Here is a 19,772-nt window from a genome sequence, read left to right as displayed (position 1 = left end):
AAAATTACCATCGATGTTTTTAAGACGACCAAAATTGGAATTTCTGTCAAGTTTGATTGAATGGTAATGTATGTGAATGTAGTTGATCGCTTGTCTTATTTAAGGCTCTAATGGGGTCTTATGAGAGATGACAGGCGGGAAGTTCGTATATAATGATCACAACCATAATTTTGATGTTTTTTGTGTAATCAATCTGATTGGGTGACTTGATGAGATAATAGGACAATATTTATTGAATGGTAAATAATGTTACTTAGTGGTTAGGAAATTACATAGGATTAGTAGGCTGGGTTATTTACTTTCTCTATGTCATCCTATATTTGTTCCGTGAAACATTATTATAGTATTTTATATCGCACCAACGAGATTTGATAGAGCTATAGTTTACAGCTCCGTAGATTGATATATACGATATACCAAAATGTGTGCTGCTTTGTAATAGTCTAAGGGAAAAAGGACAATAATTATTTTATTTCATAATCGAACATTAATATCACATCCAAATCACCTATAATTATCTTCTACTTTAAATTCGACCCAATTAAATTATGTATTGCTTTGTATATAATGATTTGATTATTTAACATGCAACCAAATCATATCCCCTCACATTGTCTATAGTCTCTTGTTTCGATGACCTCTTCTGCGCAGTAGGGTTCATATGTTCTATGTTGTATGGCTTTGTACCAAAGATGAGGATTAATCCTAGTACCCTGACAAATTCACGCGTGCTGCGCTGGAACAAGAGCAAAGGGGTTCAAAAGAGTCACTCTACTGATGGAATGAAATTAGTTTAGCCAACATCCAGAAAGAGATTACCTGACAGGCCAAGGGTGCTATCTTAATCAAACTCGTTTCCAGAGCAAGTCAAAGGATTCTGTTCTTGACACGAAGATTCCTTAAAAAACACTGTTTCATTCTTCTCCTACAAATACAAACAAAATATATTCATTTTCCTCACGAGGAAATGTTGACCAGGAATATAATAAGCAATTCCAAGTGAACAAACTAACAATGCTAAACTATACGGTCCCATCAGAAGCAAATCAGAAATCTGAATTTTTTTAATAAACAGCACTCTTAACATTAAAATAAAGTACAGATACACCTACTTAATAGCTTTGATGCACATTGCACCACATCTCTGCAGATCTTTACCTAAACAGCCAACCATTCTATTTGGGTATGCAAGTGAATCTACCGGATATTCAAACATCAACACATTCCAAATACTAATCACTTAACTGGGACTAGTTCAGACTTCAAGATAATTCAACATAAAAAGAATGTCCACACAAACCTTTCCGACATTGGGGGACCAAAATGGCCTTCCACTAGTATCAACGTAGCATCCACCAGGGCTAGCTCTTTCACTCGAAGTCACATCCGTAATGTTCCATGGTCGAAGTTTCTGGATAGGAAAACCATGGCACGTTTCTTCAGCATCCAATATAGATAAAGTCGACTTGTCACATGATGGATTTTGCAGTTCAGAACTTTGGCATAGTTGCGCTGTGACAAAAGCATCAAATGAATCAGACAAGGGTGCACCATGCTGCAAGCCTGATTCATTCTCTTTTGGTTCACAACCAGCTTTACGCAACAAGGATACTTCAGATAACAAGCCTCCAATGCTTAAGGTAGTAAAGCAATCATCCCATGGAGATTGAGATTTTGTGTGCTTCCTTTCTATTGTTTGTCCATCCAACTTGCTCTCATCTGTGTGTGGAGACACATCGCACAGTAACTTTCCATTTCTTTCACCAGAAGTCAAAACAATAGGTTGCAAGGTTGACTCGGTCTCCAATTTCACACCTGAATTACTGATCTTGGACTGCAAAGATGCTTCAGACAACAGGGCCCCAACACTTATGTCAGAAAGTAAACCAATTGGCTGCATGATACATTTATTTATGGAGTTGAGATCAGAGTCTTTGATATTTCCCTGCAAAGATATTTCAGATAGCAGGTCTCCAATGCTCAAGTTGGTGAAAGTATCATCCCAAAGTATTGTTGGTTGTGCAGGGACGTCAGTGGTTACCTCATCATCCTAACAAGAACAAGATGCATTGGTTAAATAAAACATAGAAGTTAATACCAAGTTGGAAAGATGATCTACCTGGCCATAAGAGTATTCATATGTCAGAGAGAAAAATCATATGAAACACATAAAAACTCTACACAAAGGAGGCCGTAGGATGTTAGGAGAACACGTATTCAAAAGGCAGCAGTATCGTTAAATTTGGGTATTCAAATAAACCTTTCAAGAGCAGTTCCTTTATATGCAGCCTAACCTTGATGATTTCCAAGAAGTTTATGTCCAAGACCGTTATGGGTCTATCTCCATAATGTCATCTTGAACATAATGCACATACTTTTCAAGGACTGTAAACTTCACATCCACATAATTCTGTTCACATTAAACTCTAAGACACAGCATTTTGGAAATCATAAGATCTTCCTTCCACCTGGCAAAGCAGGTTAAAAATCAATATTTGGTTTAGTCTCATTTCATATTATTGATTCAATTGCGCATCCCTAACAACTGACGATTACCATTTTTCCAACAAATATTTAAGTCACAATACACTCGTTGTTACCCAGGAAAGATTGAAATTCAAGACTATTACCAGAGAAATCATCCACAGTTAAACAAAGTAGCATGAGAAAACTGATTAACCAAAATCTGAATCCCAAATTTACCATGCGATCTTCCATGGCATCCACAACCTTCATTTCATTCACTACTGGATCTGAAACTTCACTCACATTGATCAGATTTTGAACATCCTCACTATCCTCAACTATTTTAGCTTCTTGCTGGTTTCTGATATCCATAAATCTACTGCAGAGGCTGATCTTTCCCTCAGAATCTGTATGAGCCTCAAATCCATTAAATGTAGGGGTTCTCTCATTCGTGCTATGCTGGATATTTGAGTACCAGCCATACCTAGAAAGAAAATCAAGTAGCATGACAGAACTACAGGACACGGATTTCCAGAAGACAGAAGAAATAGGCTTTACCTTAGGCGGAAAAGGGATGGACTCTCCGCAGCAACATACACCTCCTCTGCAGTAATGGCATTGTCATTTATCGTCCATTTTTGGCATGTATCTAGTGCTTCTGACTTTGTACTGTAGGGGGAAAGCATGAGTTGTCCTCTTGCAATAGTTGAACAGCTCCATTTTGCATTCAGATGTCTGACCACTGATGATATCTTCTTCTGAGCACTTAGAGTGAGTTCTAGAAATGGATTGTAGCCATGCTGTGACAAAATGACACCATGCAACAAAACAATTTTAACAAATTTTTTGAAGCAAGCAACAACTTGCCCCTATGGAGTTGACAGTCATACCTCCTCTAATCCCAAGCGAGTACTTTCATTTATTGGGAAAAGCTGCAGTTTAATCTTTGCAGATGGGATCTGCAATTGAGCCGGAGGCTGCAATTTAGTAATCCCTATACTTTCTGCAATACAGAAATAACCATATGAAATCCTTTAACTAGCTAACTGATTAATGCTTTGGTTTCCTGTGGAAATTGGGTTAAGAGAAATAGGGTGAAAACTTCTGCAAACTCAAGAAGACAGACAGCGATTATTTTTAGAACTTTAGTAGAAATTGGTTTGGGTCTCAAAATGTAAAAGGATACAGACTGATATATTTACATGAACCAACGCAACTCAGGATCGACCACAATGCAGTCACAGATGCAATACAAAGAGAATAAAAAAGTAAAAGAGGCGGTCACTATTTTTTTAAATCATTGTTGCAACCACAAAATTACCAACATAAGAAATAAGGAAATAAGCCGAAATTTAATGGCATACATGCACCTTAAGACGCTAAGCCCTATTTTATTGGTTCGATAGATAGATTCAGCTTGAATCCATAACCTCCTAGCAAGTGACAGGCTTTCGATTAATTCAATGCTTTAAGTCAGCGTATGGGCAACATGTTGAGTCGTATCTTGCTGGGTGGAAAGTGCTGTCATCTTTGCAGAAGACAGTCAAATTAAAAAAAATGCAAGTAAGCTTCCAAACCTGTGGCTTCATGATACCCCCGACCAGTTATATTCGCAGATTTTTTTGCAGGACCTTCGTCTTGCTTTCTTCCAACCTCGACAATCTTTCTTTTCTGTTGTCTAACGGATTTCACGGTAGATTTTCTGCCAGAGAAACCAGTCATTGTTTCGCTCCTGATAGAGAATTTAGGGTTTTTTTTAAAAAAAATAAGGTACAAACGCAAAACTCCGTTTATGTTGGCGCCTGGCGGAGACCCCCGCGTGTTACTTAAAAAATCTGGGTCCAAATGGACCGGTTCACCATTGCTTGAAAAAGCGTGTTTATTTTTAGAAATAGTAGTTGATTCATCTTTTTTAAAAATAATTGATCATTTTATTTTCTAAAAAATTCATTTATTTTAAATTTATGAAAAATAGAAAATTTGTGTGTATAGATGCCAAATTTTAATTATTTATTTAATTACGATAGTTTTATAAATTTTAATGTTGTATTTAGTAAAAAAAATCCCCATAATATATATTCTATTGTAAGGAGGAAAAATAAAATATCAGGATATGAATATATATATATATATATATATATATATATATATATATAACATATTTAATTTCTACCCTTATCTTAACCATAAAGAACACACCATATTTTTTAAAACTTAGGGACTATAAATGTTATATTGAAATATCATAATATTGAGATCCAGCTTGTAGTCAGTGATCTCACTCTTTACCAGATTAGCTGATTCCTTGCGTTCGAATCCCTCCGCCTGTGATAAAAAAATCATAAAATTAAACAAAATTTATTTCAAAAAACAAGATTAAAATTTACTGTGGTTTTTATTACTATTTTAAAATTCCATGATTACAAAATTTTGTTGAAATGGCAAAACAAATGAATTTATATTATAAACGGTGAATTTTATCGCTATGTTTTAGTCTTTGTGCGTTAACTTTGTAATTGAAAATAACGATAGGAACTAAATATGTCACATTTTTTAAAATTAAACGGCCGGAAATGTCTTTTTGAAATATCTCAGAGACCAGAAATATTCCAGTACGGAAAATATGAGTACTAAAATATCGGTTGAACAACGTGATAGTTGTCGCAAGAAAAAAAAAATAATTAATCTTATTTCTATTTTTACGCGTGGGGACATGAAATTCATGTTCTGATATTTTGGATTTCACAAGCTTAAAAAACCCAGCAGCCTTGTTGATCGAACCCACAATTTCTCGTGGTTTTAGATTCTCAAACTAATTTTTCAACCTTATTTCGTAAAAGTTCACAGCAAACATCATAAATATAGACATTGGGAGTAGTTTATGTCAAACATATTGTAATCAGCTTTAGATCCTATCCCACAGTTCGAAATTGATGAAACGTCAAGTATGTTATTATGGATTTGGAGTAACGATAGGTTTGGCTTATTTTCCAAGAATCTCAAAGAATAAATCTTTCCGACTTATGATGCAAACATTAACCCTCGTGCGGGCCTAAAGGTGGATTTTGACAACAAGAATTATCAACAAAATATAGCTCCCACTCCTTGATTCTACATCTACCTAACGCAGACTCCAATCGATGCCTCTGACTCTCGTCTGGGTATGTGCCATCCGGGCTGACAAGAACTGCCCCACTGTACGACTGTCCCGCAACTCGAGCAGCTCCATGATAGTGAAACAGACCCCAAGTAAAATCATCTGTCACATCCACTATCGTCCAAAATTCATTTGAAACCACTCCATTATCCAATACACTGAAGTAAAATGTCCCAGGTATCTTTCCTCGTTTAACACGGTATTTTCTTCGTCTCCACACCAAAGCCCCTCCAAGTGTTCTCACTTGAAAAACTGGTTCATACCAAAATGACCCTCTCGCCTTTCCCCGGTAGAATAACTGGTACTGGCATGGGAACTGATCATAAGCGGGGTTTTGTCCAGCAACAACACGCCAACTCCAACCCAACCTTCCTAACCAACCCACAAGAAGATCTTCACTTATTTCATGACTCAAATCCTCCCCTCGAAACCGAACCATTGGCATCACATGAGGTTTCTCTGGAATCTTGGCATCCAATTCAAGACAGTTATGCTTCTGCAGTACACATAAGGAAAATTCTTCGAGTTTAGGACTCTCGTATGAAGCAATGCAACAATAGTTGCATACTTGGTCCACTGGACTACATTGATTCAAGCATTGAAGAGCTTTCCTACAATTTGGATCCAACAGACAATTCAATATTTGAGGCCCACAATTTTTCACCATGCAATTCAATGTCGAAAAGCCTTTTGCTCTGAGATTCTTCAGGGTCGAAACTGGCCTTATATAAGCATTTATTATAACTAGTAGACAGAACCGTATATCATCAGCATTATGCCTATCCCAGGCCTCAAATACAGTTCGAACAACTTCCTCTGATTTCTCGAGTTCTCGTTGTGGAGGCAATGATAAAAATCTGAATATACTTCTTTTTGCCTCAGTTTGGACAAGATACCCCCCTAACTTGTTTGTCAAAGCAGGAGATGAATCAAAACATATGACATTTGAGACTTGTTGACAATTGGCTTGGATCCATTCAACGGATTCTTGATCTACTACAGCAACAATCATCAAAATATTTGCATGATCTATTTTCATCCCTATGAACTCATAATTCGCTTGATTAAAGTTATCCGTAAAAACAAGCATTTCAAACCCTTCATCAATCCATCGCAATCTTTCAGCCTGGGGATACAGAATTAATTAGAAAAATCTAGAGGTCTCAAATTCACCACTCCACGCCAACAAAATAAGATCACTAATAGATGCATAAAATGCAACAATCAATCTTGAAATCAATGGGCAATTGATGCATTATAGCATTAGTAAAGATAGACCAAAGAAAACTTCAAAAAAAAAGACCAAAGAAATACAAAATTTATAAATTGGAGAAGTTGACATTCAAAAAACTTAAATTGAATAAAGCTTCTCTAAATACATGATTCTCGAGGCATTGGTGATTCATCATTTGAGCTGTCGACGCATGATCGATGATCATTCACATAAGACGTTACTTAAATTAGAGAAAATCAAAACTTATTCGAACAGTTTCGCAAGACTCTGATATACAAGAGGATAGAGAATAAAAAACCATGCACGAATGCCCATTTTATCAATTGTTCCAAGAATTATCAACTTGATTGCAAATTTCATTTAACACAAGAAAATCATTCAAAGCCTTTAAAGATACAGAGAGTTTACTATTCATGAAAAAGCATTCAACTTTGAAAATGTCATCAAATCAGAGAAAAAGGTGTGTAATAAAACTAAATCATCGAACGTGATCCAACCCAACCGATCCTTTACCAAGTTCAAATTAGTATTGAAAGACAGACACTCACTGTGTGGAGCATAACGTCCGACCACGGTGTGGATTTAAGCGGGCTTACGCTACCTTCTCCGACGAGAGCCACTATTCTCACCGGACTCGTACTCTCGTCCGTGGCAGCTGAAGTGGAACAATTACGAAAATCTGTGCCTCGGATCAATAGATTTGTATGGCATAAAAGGCGGTGACTCGGAGGAAAACCGAATGATTTGGCGATGAAGAAAGCCGGTGAGCGGTACAGTCGAGGCTTGTATTCATTAGTTGCGTGTAGAACGGAGAGTTCGAGCGTTGGGAAAATGAAGCGGGCATGGAATGGATGGTAGAGCATCGACGGTGGAAGAACCATTATCCTGATTAAGCTGTAAACAAAAGTATCCTTCTTTTTACGCTGTAAACAAAAGTACTGTTATCTATAAATTCATTTTACAACTTAAAATTTTAGTTTAAAATCATGTAGTTATATAGTGTAGTGGATAATAAATACAAATTATATTATTGTTTTTTTACAAAACGGGACTTTTTAATTATTCAACTTCAACTGCATATTATCTGATAAACTAATTTCTATGAGATGTTTATGTGAGACAGTTTCACGAATCTTTATCTATGAGACGAGTCAATCTTACCGATATCCACAATAAAAAATAACATTCTTAGCATGAAAAGTAATACCCTTAGCATAAAATAATAAGTTTTCATGAATGATCTAAATAAAAGACCAATATCACAAACTACGACTCTATGAAATAGTCTTACATAAATTTTTGTCTTTTCTGCATCCTAGTTGGGATATTAGTATTATAAAATATAGTTATTTTTGTACTAAAACCAAACCACAAATCTCGTTGGTAATAGGACTCCCAATAAACATCAAGCAGGCAAGCACATAATCAAGTCGTGCCATTTCCTACTTAAGAGAAGTTAAAATAAAAGGCCACTAAAACCAGATCAATGCCAATACAAAATTATTCAAAAGCAATTAAAGTAAATCTAAACTAATAATTCATAAATAGAAAAAAAGGGTTGTAAAATAGGACAAGAAAGATGATTGGTTTGATAACGGGCCGAAATGTTGGGCCTAATGGAGTTGCTCTTCCACAATGTTTAGCATTGGGCCCAAATTACTATAAATTGGACAGAAAACTGAGTCCCGCCGCTCAGCTCATCATATCGTCCGCTAGACGCCGCCGCGGCTGCCGACTCGTTTCATATTTTCCCCACTTTCCTCGAGCACTTGATGAATTATCCGTTCAAATTCTCTTTCTTTACCGCTAATATTTTCAAATAAGAGGAAGAAGCAGAAATAAAGGAAAGATGAGGAAAAAAGTCGACGAACGCATCAGAACTTTGATAGAAAATGGAGTCAAGTCCCGACACCGCTCTATGCTTGTCATAATTGGTGACAAGTCTCGTGACCAGGTATAAAAACGTATATACACATTTTCATGCATAATCTGATCATTTGTTGGAGAAGGTGACTTGAAATTTATTATCAAATTTTCTTCTTGAAACAGATAGCGAATTTGCATTACATGCTATGCAAATCAGTGGTTAAGTCGAGGCCGAGTGTTCTGTGGTGCTACAAGGACAAGCTGGAGCTTAGCAGGTTCCTTTTCCTTTTCAAGTATTAGCAATATGCAAATTAGAAGTTATGCATTGGAAATTCAATTTATGTCTTTATGATATAGGATTAAACTTTGGATTTCAAGCTGTTATGATTTTACCCAAACATCACTTGGCGATGAAGTTACATTGTTGTTGATGATGTCAACTTTCTATGTATCACGCAGTTACTAAGTGGCATACTTCCGTCCATTTTGTGTAGATTAGAGGATATGGAAAGGAGAAATAAATTATTTATGAAGGATGATAAAAATTATACCCGCATTGCTCTATTTTACTTAATGCCTCTCCATATATTTCATGATTTTTTCTTTTGTTATTTTTAATTTGGTACAAATATGAATCTGTAACAGTATCTTGTTTTCTGAGAAGAGAAATTTGTTTCAATACATTACGATATTTGGTACTGTAGCCACCAAAAAAAGCGAGCCAAACAAAGAAAGAAGCTAGTGCAAAGGGGGCAGCTGGATCCTGAGAAAGTTGATCCTTTCACGCTTTTTGTTGAAACTGGAGGAATAACCTATTGCTTGTACAGAGATTCTGAGAGAATTCTGGGGAACACTTTTGGCATGTGTGTATTACAGGTAAAACATGAATTTTTTAGTTGCCTGATACTTGTCAGTTTTACAGCATTTTCTATGGGCATTTATTATCCATCTGGAATATTTACTTCACACTCTTTATGTCCTGTAAGGATTTTGAAGCTTTGACACCAAACCTTCTAGCAAGGACTATCGAAACTGTTGAAGGTGGTGGATTGATAGTATTGCTTCTGCGCTCTCTTTCCTCACTCACTAGTCTGTGCACTATGGTTATGGTAATGTCAACTCAACTCTTAATTATATCGTATGATAGTTTCAATGGAGGATAATTCTGAATTCTGATGATACAAATTTTGCTTTGAAGATAAGACGAGATGATTTTTTTTCCATTTAATATTGTCTTTTGTGCTTATTGGGCTTTACTGTCTCAGGATGTTCACGAAAGGTTTCGTACAGAATCTCATAATCAGGCTACTGGGCGTTTCAATGAACGTTTCTTGCTTTCAGTTGCTTCATGCGAAGCTTGTGTTGTCATGGATGATGAACTCAACATTCTACCAATTTCTTCGCATATGAAAACAATTGCCCCAGTTGCAGTTCGAGAGGTGAGCTTATTTATTTCTTGGGTACTCCGTACTCTTAAGTTCTACCTGGTGGAGCAATATTACACCATGTTTATTGCTTACAATGGAGCTAATCAGCATCTCTCAGTTTTCCCAATTTCAAAATACATTATTTTGTAGTGTGTAAAACACTGGAGGGAGAACTACTGTTTGTAAATAATGCATACTCTTGAAGTACTTGCCACACTTATTGCAAATCCTTTTTGAGCTACGGGACTTCTGCTTGGTGGATTATATTTTTTTTGCTGTTAGTAAACCAAAATATGTCTGGAATGCTTTACGTATGATTGGCTATTTTCTGTTGACTTTGCAAGGATTCTGAGGGGCTCTCAGAAGCTGAAAGAGAATTGAAGAATTTGAAAGAAGAACTCAATGATGATTTTCCTGTGGGCCCTCTGATTAGAAAATGCTGCACGTTGGATCAGGTAAAGGTTGCTTGGTAGAATGAACTATTATTTTTTATTGTTCTGATTCTGAAGAACTCTATTTGTTTACTCAGGGAAAAGCTGTAATTACTTTCCTTGATGCAATTTTGGACAAGAGCCTTCGAAAAACGGTAGCTTTGCTTGCTGCTCGTGGCCGTGGGAAGTCTGCTGCTCTTGGTCTGGCAATTGCTGGAGCAGTTGCTACTGGGTAATGCAGGACATTGCATGCAAGCTTTAACCTCATTCCTCTATTTTTTTAGCTTCTCTGCATGCTGATTAAATAGTTTCCATAATAGGTATTCAAATATTTATGTAACCGCACCAAGCCCAGAGAACCTGAAAACATTGTTTGAGTTTATAAGCAAGGGATTTGATTTACTCGATTACAAGGTATGGTCCGTTCCTCTTCTTGTACGAGGTGAGTGAAAACAAATCAGTGTTTTTTTGTTTAAGCGGTTGTTCAACACAAATTCCTTGTTAGGCTCGACTATTTCCAGGTTATTTTTTACGTACTGAAAATGTCCCCGTCATCCTTTGGATTCATGCCTTAATTTTTGTGTCAAAGCTAGTCACTTTTAGCACGCATTCGTATGAAATTGTGGTAAGGACTTTTGTGTTTTGAATTGTCAAATGTATTTAGAGATTTTGTGTGAGAAGTTTGTGTTTTTTAGTAATGAATGTTAAAGTATTTTTAATCAAATAAAATCTTATAGAGTTTCCTCTTATTATAAAAAGTTGCAGAACAATATTCATTATTTGGCTGAAACATATTGTTTTGATTTTAGGAACACTTAGATTATGACATGGTGAAAAGTGCAAATCCTGATTTCAAAAAATCCACTGTGCGAATCAATATCTACAAACAACACAGACAGACAATTCAGGTTAGTAGATTTGTAGTGTTTTTTTTCTTTACGGACAACCGTATTAAGTTTAACCATACTTCAAGGACTTTTCTCACAAACTTTATTTTGCTATGCTTTTTTTTTTTCTGGGCTATCAGCTATTATGTAATGTGCTTCTTAGGACTTCATGTTTCTCTGTGACATTTATTTTTTTCACGGAAACGACGGAAGTGGTAGATTGTTAAGGGCTGCTGAGCTGAGAAGAAGTGTGGGTGTGTTGTTTTTTTTTGCCTTCGGCATTATTGAAGAGGAAAATGAGATGAGTAATATATCATTTTTTTGTCATTGACCAACTCTTCATTTATTGAGGAATGATTGGCGTAAGAGTGAGATCTCTCCATCATTGATTGATTAAAGTATTCACGTGGAAGGAATAAGAAAAACTTTTTGTTCTTCTTTTGTTACCTACTCAAAAGAGAACATGAAGGTTGCTTTAAAGTGCATTAATTAATTGGTTAGAGGTTCTTTGAAGCTATTTTTTACACCTAAATAATTGAAATGATAGGTTAAGAATGACATTGTATACTTTTGAATGAAGAAATTTGGAAAAATAAGTTGCATCCCAATGTTTGTGCAGTATATTCAACCACATGAACATGAGAAGCTCTCCCAAGTTGAATTGTTGGTGGTTGATGAAGCAGCAGCTATCCATTACCAGTTGTGAAGTCCTTGCTTGGTCCTTATCTTGTATTCCTTTCATCTACTGTCAATGGGTAAATGACGCTCTTTTGCGGATTCTGTTAATACTCTATAAAATGAGTGCCCTCATTGGTTGGAATTGTAGATTTCTTGAAGGAATCATTATTTTCATAACTAAATGCTGTCATTTGATGTTTTCTTCTAATTTCCTTCTTTTTAAGCTATGAAGGTACAGGACGGTCATTATCTCTAAAACTTCTGCAGCAACTGGAGCAACAAAGTCAGATGTCAAATAAGAGCACAGAGTCTGTTGTCTCAGGTGTTTTAAGTTCTTATTTTCTTTCCTAGCATAAAAGAGACCGTTGCATTTGGAGTTTTACTAGTCGTAGTTTTTTATTTAATCTCATATGATCTTTCTTTTTAATACTGATTACTGACGGTAAACATGCATGTACAAATTTATATGACTTGTTTAACGGACTACAAGGGTCAGCTACCCAGCTAATTTTCATAATTAAATACCGTTACTGTATAGGCGGGTCTGATTGTGAAAGACCTATTACTGGATAATTCAGGGGTAGAGCCAAAGAGAGTGGTGTGAAGCATTTTTGCTGCCTGCCATATTTTGACCCATTAACCTAAGTTGCTTGCTTTGTAAACAGAACTAAATCCCTATAGTTTACTCTTTGCTAACTCTTACATGCATCAAAGCCGATTGGATTACCTCACTTTAACGCAGTGTTACTCAAGATATGAATGCATAATGGTAAGCTGTCTGTGAAAAAAAAAAGTAATCCACAGGAATGTGCCCTTTGTGAGATCGAGAAATATTTGGGACCCACCCAAAATCTCACATCTATCAAATTCCTTGCTAGGAGTTTGTCAATTGTCATCCAAACAAAGTAATTACATTCCTAAGTGGTGTATATATATCCATTCAATTCTACTCAACATTGGAGGCATAACAATAAAAGCTGCTCGTCTACATCTTGCATGTGATATAAGCTCAGTAGATATGCGCGTATGAGAATGTTTTGCATGATAAAGGTTCAATTCCCAGCTTTAAGTCAAATATGCTGCTAGCATGTGAGAACATTCCATACTTTAATCCCAGAAACTAGTGTGTAAGTCCCATATTTAAGTCAAATCGGTCTGTGCATGCAAAAGAACTTGTGTCACTTCTAGAAAAATAAGGTCGTAGAGGCTTATATCTGAATGTGTACTTGTAGCAATTCTTGATTTAGTCGTAGGCATATGTGAGTGGGTATGATATAGAAATATGGGATAAATAGTAAAGCTGAGCATTAGGATGGCCGTGTTATCAATTTTCTTTGAGTATGTAACAAATCTTGCCTTATTGCTTCCAGAAAGATACAATTATACCTGCTTCATTACTGTTCTCTGCTTTGTTGGTTTTCTTCATTGGATGGATTCTAGAATGCTTCAACAATTTTAATTATATATCCATTCTAGCATTTTATCCTTTCTGTGGAGAAGCCTCAGTGATGTGTTTATTTTATGAATTTTGTTGTAAAACTTTGCTTGGTCAACTTGGTCAAGTACCAGTAACTTCATCTTTAGGCTGGCTTATCATTATTTTTAGGTCGGCTTTTCAAAAAGATTGAATTGAGTGAATCTATCAGATATGCTTCCAGTGATCCAATTGAATCATGGCTTCATGGTTTACTGTGTCTTGATGCTACAAAATCCATCCCTAATATTAACAGGTTGCAATTTTATTTTAAACATTTTATTGAAAAGAGAAGCTAAACATTAATCTCCACTGAAGGTCTCTTCTTTCTTTATCAGGCTACCCTCACCTGGCGAATGCGATCTCTACTATGTCAATCGAGATACATTGTTCTCCTATCATAAGGACAGTGAATTATTTTTGCAGGTAATTATAAAACCTTGGCAATTTTTTATGCACGGACCTCTCCTTCCATATATCCCCATATAGCCCGACCACATCTAGTGGGATAAAAGCTTTCCGTTGAATGGTTAATTGTTGATAATGATGCTAATGAGTTCCTTTTTTATGTATTTATCTAACTGGTGGTTAAGTTTGTTTTATGACCATTTATGCAGCGAATGATGGCTCTGTATGTTGCTTCACACTACAAGAATTCTCCCAATGATTTGCAATTGATGGCTGATGCTCCCGCACATCACTTATTTGTGCTACTTGGTATTTTTTTTGGTACTTTTTACCTACCTTGCCTCCAGCTGTATATTTACTGATCATATTTGCAGGTCCCATTGATGAGTCCCAAAACCGTCTTCCTGATATTCTGTGTGTAGTCCAGGTCTGAATTCCTTTATAAGCTACCACCTTAAAAAATGTGTTCATGACCTTTAGTTCTAGATGCTCTTATTTAATGATGAAGTTCATTTTATGAATAAATGTTCTATATCTAGCCTGATGGACAACTTCTGTGCTTCCCAATGTAGACAACTTCTGTGCTTCTTCAAGTTTTTGTGATGGACTTTTATATGAATTCTAGTAGAATGACAGGTTTGGAACCCGGCTTTTCCTTGATCCAGTCTTTAGCCTAGTTGTTGCAATTTGGTTATCAAAATGCAATCTTTTTTCGATTCTGAAAATTCCATCGGTTGCACTCTCTATCCGCTTGCCATCTTCTTTTATATATAGCATCACTAATATATGAGCGATAATAATCCTAAGATACAGTTTTTGGTTTTTAAAATTATAATGTAGATGATTAAAGAAACCTGGGCCTTCTTTAACAACACGAGATCTACTTTTTACAAAACAATGATGGTCTTGTTTATGCTGTTGGTAAAATATTTGCTTGTTAATACAATCTGTAGGTCTGTCTTGAGGGAGAAATTTCTCGTAAATCTGCGGTTAAAAGCTTAAGTGAGGGTCATCAGCCCTTTGGAGATCAAATTCCCTGGAAATTTTGTGAGCAGTTTCGGAACACAGATTTTCCCAGTCTTTCAGGCGCTCGTATTGTACGCATTGCCACACATCCAAGTGCAATGAGGGTAATACTGGGGTGCTCTGATACATATGAAGTATTTGTATACCCTCTTCATCAATAACATAATTCAATTGCTGCAGCTTAAATATGGCTCTACAGCTGTTGAACTTTTAGTTAGGTATGTTCATATTCTTCCAAAACTATTATTCTACCCATGTAGGTCTTTATAATTACTTGTACTGGATGCAGTTACTTTTAAGCTGTATAGTCCACCAATGAATCAAACAAAACTGAGGCCTGATCATCCTGTTTATGCATTGGTTTCTGTCCTGTTTATGCATTGTATAACAGAAACCTCGTTCTATGTACATGTTCTTAAAGTATTCACTTATTCCTACTCATTTTTTAATGATAAAGATTCTCGAGCCACTAAGAAAGAATATTAATTCATCATGCTCGTGTTCTTTCATTTTCTATTTGGTTGATTGCTTTGTTTGGTTTCTTTGATGAAGATGGAAGTTCTGGGTTGTCCGTGTAGGTGGGTTGGGGGTTATGTTGGCGTTTTCATGTACTGTGATTTAGGAGAATATGCAGTTTGTGACAGCCAACAACTCGTGATGAAATCAATATAAATAGAAATTTTCTGTTGTGTCCTAGTAGGTTTTGTGAATTCTAACTAAATTTGTTCGTTTTCTAGTCTATCTCTTGCATTTATGGACTTGCCACAACAAAATTTCCTGAAACCGATGTTATGATGATTGTGTGTGGGGTCTGGTCTCTGTAGTCAATTTATCTGCATAGGAACCTCCAAATAGCTGATGCAGCTACTTTAAACTTACCTCTAGTGTTTTTTCCCTTTTTCTAAATAGCAATAACTGCGATAACATGTCCATACATGATTCATAATTTGCTTATTTCTGCAAATGTGAAAATGAGGCTCCTTTATGGTGATATTAGCCATCTTGGTAATTTATAATGACTTGCATTCCTCAATGCTGTTTGAGGGTTATTATTTGTAGCTTTGAACATGCCAAACAGATGAGGATATTGGTTTTTGTTGATTTTAGTTTTTCTTCTTGCCTTTTATTTTACAATTTTATATCGAAATGTAGTGAGGTAATTCATATCTTCATCTCCTCGGTTAAGTAATTTTGCTTTAGAAGGTATGTTTATCACACTTTTCTACCCCTCGCGCAAGCGTCGTAGAATGAGCTGCCAATTGTCTGTAATGATTCAGTTACGTGGATATTGGATGCAAGGATTATATATGTATTGCTTATAGGTATTTTGAGGGCCAGTTGACTCCAATATCTGAATTAGAAGTTGACGAACTCACAGAGAGTTCCCCAGTCAGGGTCATTGATGCTGCAGAGAAGGTCTCCCTCACAATTCCATTACTTTCCTTGTCTTTTATTTTTTAACTTACTTGACTTTTAATTCTTTTTGTTTCTTTTTCTGGTGAGGATCTCGTACATCTTATCATTTGTCTTTGCGGGATTGTGATCGTTTTGCTGTTTTGCTATGATAGTGGGCCTCTTGTTTTTTCAAGTTGATACCAAAGACTGAGGATAAATTACAGTCTCCACACTCTCATTACCAAGATGAAGTTGTTTTAGTTGACACGAATGAAATTTCTAATGGGGAAAAGAGAGAAGCGTGAGAATTGCAACTTAATTGCGGCAGAAACTGTTAAATCAATGCCTTCTGTTATAATATGAAGTGGTGATGTTGAGGATGTGATGTTTCATTTGTTCACTCAGTCTCGTTGAATTTATGGCCGGGAATATTTCTTTATTGTCTTTGTTGTAATTTCTACAAGTCATTGACTGCAGGCCTCGTTGCTGGAAGAAAGTATAAACCCAAGAACCGACCTTCCTCCATTGCTTGTACCTCTCCGTGAACGACGGCCAGAAAAGCTCCATTATCTTGGTGTCTCGTTTGGGCTTACTCTTGACCTTTTTGGCTTTTGGAAGAAACATAATTTTGCTCCATTCTACATTAGCCCCGTTCCGGTAAGATGGTGACTTCTCTATAATGAACCAACCCTTGGTTTTTGTTTTATTCTTACTACTTTTTAAATGTTCTAAGATACGAGCATATTTTCTGAACTTCATTCAATAGAATAATGTGACTGGTGAACACTCCTGCATGGTTCTGAAACCATTAAATAATGATGACTTTGAAACCAGTGGATCTGATACTTTGGGCTTTTTCAGTCCATTTTCTGAAGGTTTGCTCTGTTTCTTTTTTTAAGACAAACCTTTTTATTTCAAATTAGAAGTTGATCTGTTTGGACGAGAATAATGATCATTTTTAAGTTCTCAGAATTCAGGAAGGACTTCACTAAGTTGTTGGCTCGTACATTTCGTCGAATGGAATATAAACTTGCCATGAGGTATGGTTCTGGTGTTCATCTAAATCATAATTCAATATTCTGACGCTGCTGGATTTTTTGCCAGTGTCTTGGACCCGAAGATAAAGTTCTCAGAGGTGGATCTGTCCTCGTCCAGTGGATTTTTAAATTCAATTAGTGGGATCCTATCACCCCTTGCTATGGAACGCCTGGAAGCATACACTAATAATCTTGTAGACTATCGCATGGTAGGATATTATTTAAATGATTGAAGAAGTTAGCAGTCAGGCGTCTCGGGGAAATTTTATTAATTGATTGTATATTTCCTATGGCTTTTCGTTTGAACTTTTAGAACCTTTTCTTAATTATCTTATGAATAATTAATAAGAATATATGCAGCATCCTGTGTTTTGACTTTCACATTGAATTCTATAACAATTTTGACATGGTCACTTCAAGAAAAAGTTTAGGGATATGCTTTGCTTTTATAAAATTTTGATTATGTATCAGTGAGTTAATCTCTGACTATCAATCATTAAAATCAGTTGTTTTTCTTAGGTTTTTCCATGACAGAATCTTTTTGCACCTTTTATATTTTCGGAGTTGATCACCATTTTTTGTTACCACTTTATTATCTGGCTGAATATCTGAATATAAAACCGACTATTAGGAGTCTATGTCCCTTTATGATGTCATTGCTTTTTGAGTTACCAGTGTGATTTGCCTATTATCATGCATATGGCAGACTGCAGCATTTGTAGACGATCTTGCCCGTGCATACTTCTGGAAGAAGATGCCAATCACTTTGTCTTATGCCCAGGCTTCTGTTCTGCTCTGCATCGGTTTGCAGGGAAAAGATATTTCCTGCATTGAGGTATACTTATAATTTCTCAATTTGGTTTTGGTGACTTACATCTGTGTCCAATGAATTTTTTCTGAACTCAGCAAAATCTCCACTCTAGGCAAGCAGAATTACATCCAATTCATGAGTTTTTAGAGCTGTTCACATTTAGCTTTATTTATATTTTGCCCTATTATTCCCGCAATTTTATAGGGCCGAAAGATGTACTGATGTTGGCGGAACATCTGGTTCCAAAGCATATTGTTCAGCACATTTTGACCTCTGAATTTCTTAATCTCATAGAGATGATAATCTGATTACCGTTTCTGTTACTCATTTTGGCTTATAGGCGGAGATGGAGATAGAGAGGCAGCAAATAATGTCGTTGTACATGAAAGTAATGAAGAAGTTTTACAAATTCTTACGTGATTTGGCATCAAACGAGATTCATTGTAGTGTTCCTCACTTGAGAGATGTAAGTTACTACTAAACTACTGTTTGCAAGAAAGAACTTATGTTACTGATGTGTGTTTGGTTTTCAGATCACCATGGAACCTCATCCAGTTTCCGTGGAAGAAGATCTCAATGCTGCAGCGAAACAAGTTGAGGTTTGTGGACCTTCTTGTTACTATTCTTCAATTCGAAGTTTAACGTTTTTGTTGCGGCTCTTACCTCGTACTGTATCCAGGATGAGATGAAAGCAAAGGCAGATGGTATGCTGAACCCTGAACATCTACAACAGTATGCAATTGTAGAGAAAGAAGTTGATTTCGAGACTGCCTTGAAAAATGGAGGTGGAAAGGCTCTGTCTGGTGGTCATTTTAGCGTAAAATCAAGTAAAAGTAAGATTGAGAAGCTGAGTGAGGGGAAGAGAAATAAGCAAGAAAAGGGTTCCAAAACAAACAAGAGGAGAAAACCAAATTGACACAATATTTATTTACATTTTGTTGCGTGATTATTTTATGTTCACTAGAAAATTGCGCGTGCAACAAAGAAAAATATTAGAACTGATTTGCATGTTTTTACAATTTGTGTTTAACCACTCGTATGTATGTCTATACATGTTTTAAATTTTGTTACCCAATTCTCCATTTGATACCTACCGTTATCGGCTATAAACCTGATTTGTAACAACCCCCCAAGTTGGGGAGATGTGATGCTTGCTTAGAACTGCAGTTGGCGAAGAAAGTGGGCGATATCTCTTTATATACTAGTTATTCTGTATGTGTGTACAATTTTTTTTATCATTATCGATAGACTAAAGTGAAATTTGACAAATTATAGGGATTAAATTGATATTTGAATGGTTGAAATAAAAAAGAAAAATAAAAGTTTGTGTTGAAATTAAAAAATAAAAATAAAAACAAAAATATAATATAAGTATCATATAGAGGTAAAATTGGAAAAAAAAAGTTGGTATCCTCTCTAGGTAGTTATTATTATGTGAGATATACTAGTTACTCTGTACACGCAATGCGTGTGTA

The 19,772-nt window shown here is 35.9% G+C and overlaps 3 protein-coding genes across 4 annotated transcripts; 1 reads left to right on the top strand and 2 right to left on the bottom strand.

Annotated features, from left to right (window-relative positions):
- Positions 1-333: 333 nt before the first annotated feature.
- LOC140826277 (uncharacterized) lies at positions 334-4,274 on the bottom strand. Of its 2 annotated transcripts, none has more exons than XM_073188492.1 (7): positions 4,044-4,274; positions 3,357-3,469; positions 3,025-3,266; positions 2,704-2,950; positions 1,301-2,050; positions 820-925; positions 334-731 (listed from the first exon to the last, which is right to left on the bottom strand). In XM_073188492.1, exons 1-6 carry the CDS (start codon positions 4,186-4,188, stop codon positions 842-844), a joined length of 1,581 nt encoding a protein of 526 aa, XP_073044593.1. In that variant the 5' UTR covers positions 4,189-4,274; the 3' UTR covers positions 334-731; positions 820-841. The 2 variants fall into 2 exon arrangements, with proteins under 2 accessions (XP_073044593.1, XP_073044592.1); XM_073188491.1 differs by having other exon boundaries at positions 335-736.
- Positions 4,275-5,299: 1,025 nt separating this feature from the next.
- LOC140826276 (violaxanthin de-epoxidase, chloroplastic) lies at positions 5,300-7,765 on the bottom strand. Its single transcript, XM_073188490.1, has 2 exons — positions 7,406-7,765; positions 5,300-6,749 (listed from the first exon to the last, which is right to left on the bottom strand). Exons 1-2 carry the CDS (start codon positions 7,736-7,738, stop codon positions 5,502-5,504), a joined length of 1,581 nt encoding a protein of 526 aa, XP_073044591.1. The 5' UTR covers positions 7,739-7,765; the 3' UTR covers positions 5,300-5,501.
- A 771-nt stretch (positions 7,766-8,536) lies between these two features.
- On the top strand, positions 8,537-19,386 carry LOC140826275 (RNA cytidine acetyltransferase 1-like). Its single transcript, XM_073188488.1, is given in 27 exon segments — positions 8,537-8,811; positions 8,907-8,998; positions 9,428-9,599; positions 9,710-9,832; positions 9,989-10,162; positions 10,495-10,605; positions 10,680-10,813; positions 10,902-10,995; positions 11,391-11,489; positions 12,088-12,154; positions 12,157-12,223; positions 12,371-12,468; positions 13,753-13,876; positions 13,959-14,046; positions 14,238-14,337; positions 14,403-14,455; positions 14,982-15,158; positions 15,235-15,272; positions 16,377-16,470; positions 16,927-17,106; positions 17,216-17,324; positions 17,420-17,489; positions 17,554-17,695; positions 18,193-18,321; positions 18,638-18,763; positions 18,831-18,896; positions 18,977-19,386. Coding segments are annotated over 27 exon segments (3,069 nt in total). The 5' UTR covers positions 8,537-8,706; the 3' UTR covers positions 19,214-19,386.
- The last annotated feature ends 386 nt before the right edge of the window (positions 19,387-19,772 follow it).

Source organism: Primulina eburnea, chromosome 3 (genome assembly GCF_022965805.1).
Source record: "Primulina eburnea isolate SZY01 chromosome 3, ASM2296580v1, whole genome shotgun sequence".
In the NCBI taxonomy this organism is placed as follows: domain Eukaryota; kingdom Viridiplantae; phylum Streptophyta; class Magnoliopsida; order Lamiales; family Gesneriaceae; genus Primulina; species Primulina eburnea.
The sequence above is the reverse complement of the archived record's forward strand: the minus strand, read 5'-3'. Positions and strand labels throughout refer to the sequence as shown.

Excerpts from the sequence above, each read along its gene's own strand:
- LOC140826277 (XM_073188492.1), bottom strand. The coding sequence starts at position 4,188 with ATGACTGGTTTCTCTGGCAGAAAATCTACCGTGAAATCCGTTAGACAA. Across the intron at positions 2,951-3,024 it reads CCATCCCTTTTCCGCCTAAG|GTATGGCTGGTACTCAAATA; the intron begins GTAAAGCCTATT and ends TTTTCTTTCTAG. Across the intron at positions 2,051-2,703 it reads ATGCCATGGAAGATCGCATG|GATGATGAGGTAACCACTGA; the intron begins GTAAATTTGGGA and ends TGTTCTTGTTAG.
- LOC140826276 (XM_073188490.1), bottom strand. The coding sequence starts at position 7,738 with ATGGTTCTTCCACCGTCGATGCTCTACCATCCATTCCATGCCCGCTTC. Across the intron at positions 6,750-7,405 it reads CGGACGTTATGCTCCACACA|GCTGAAAGATTGCGATGGAT; the intron begins GTGAGTGTCTGT and ends CTGTATCCCCAG.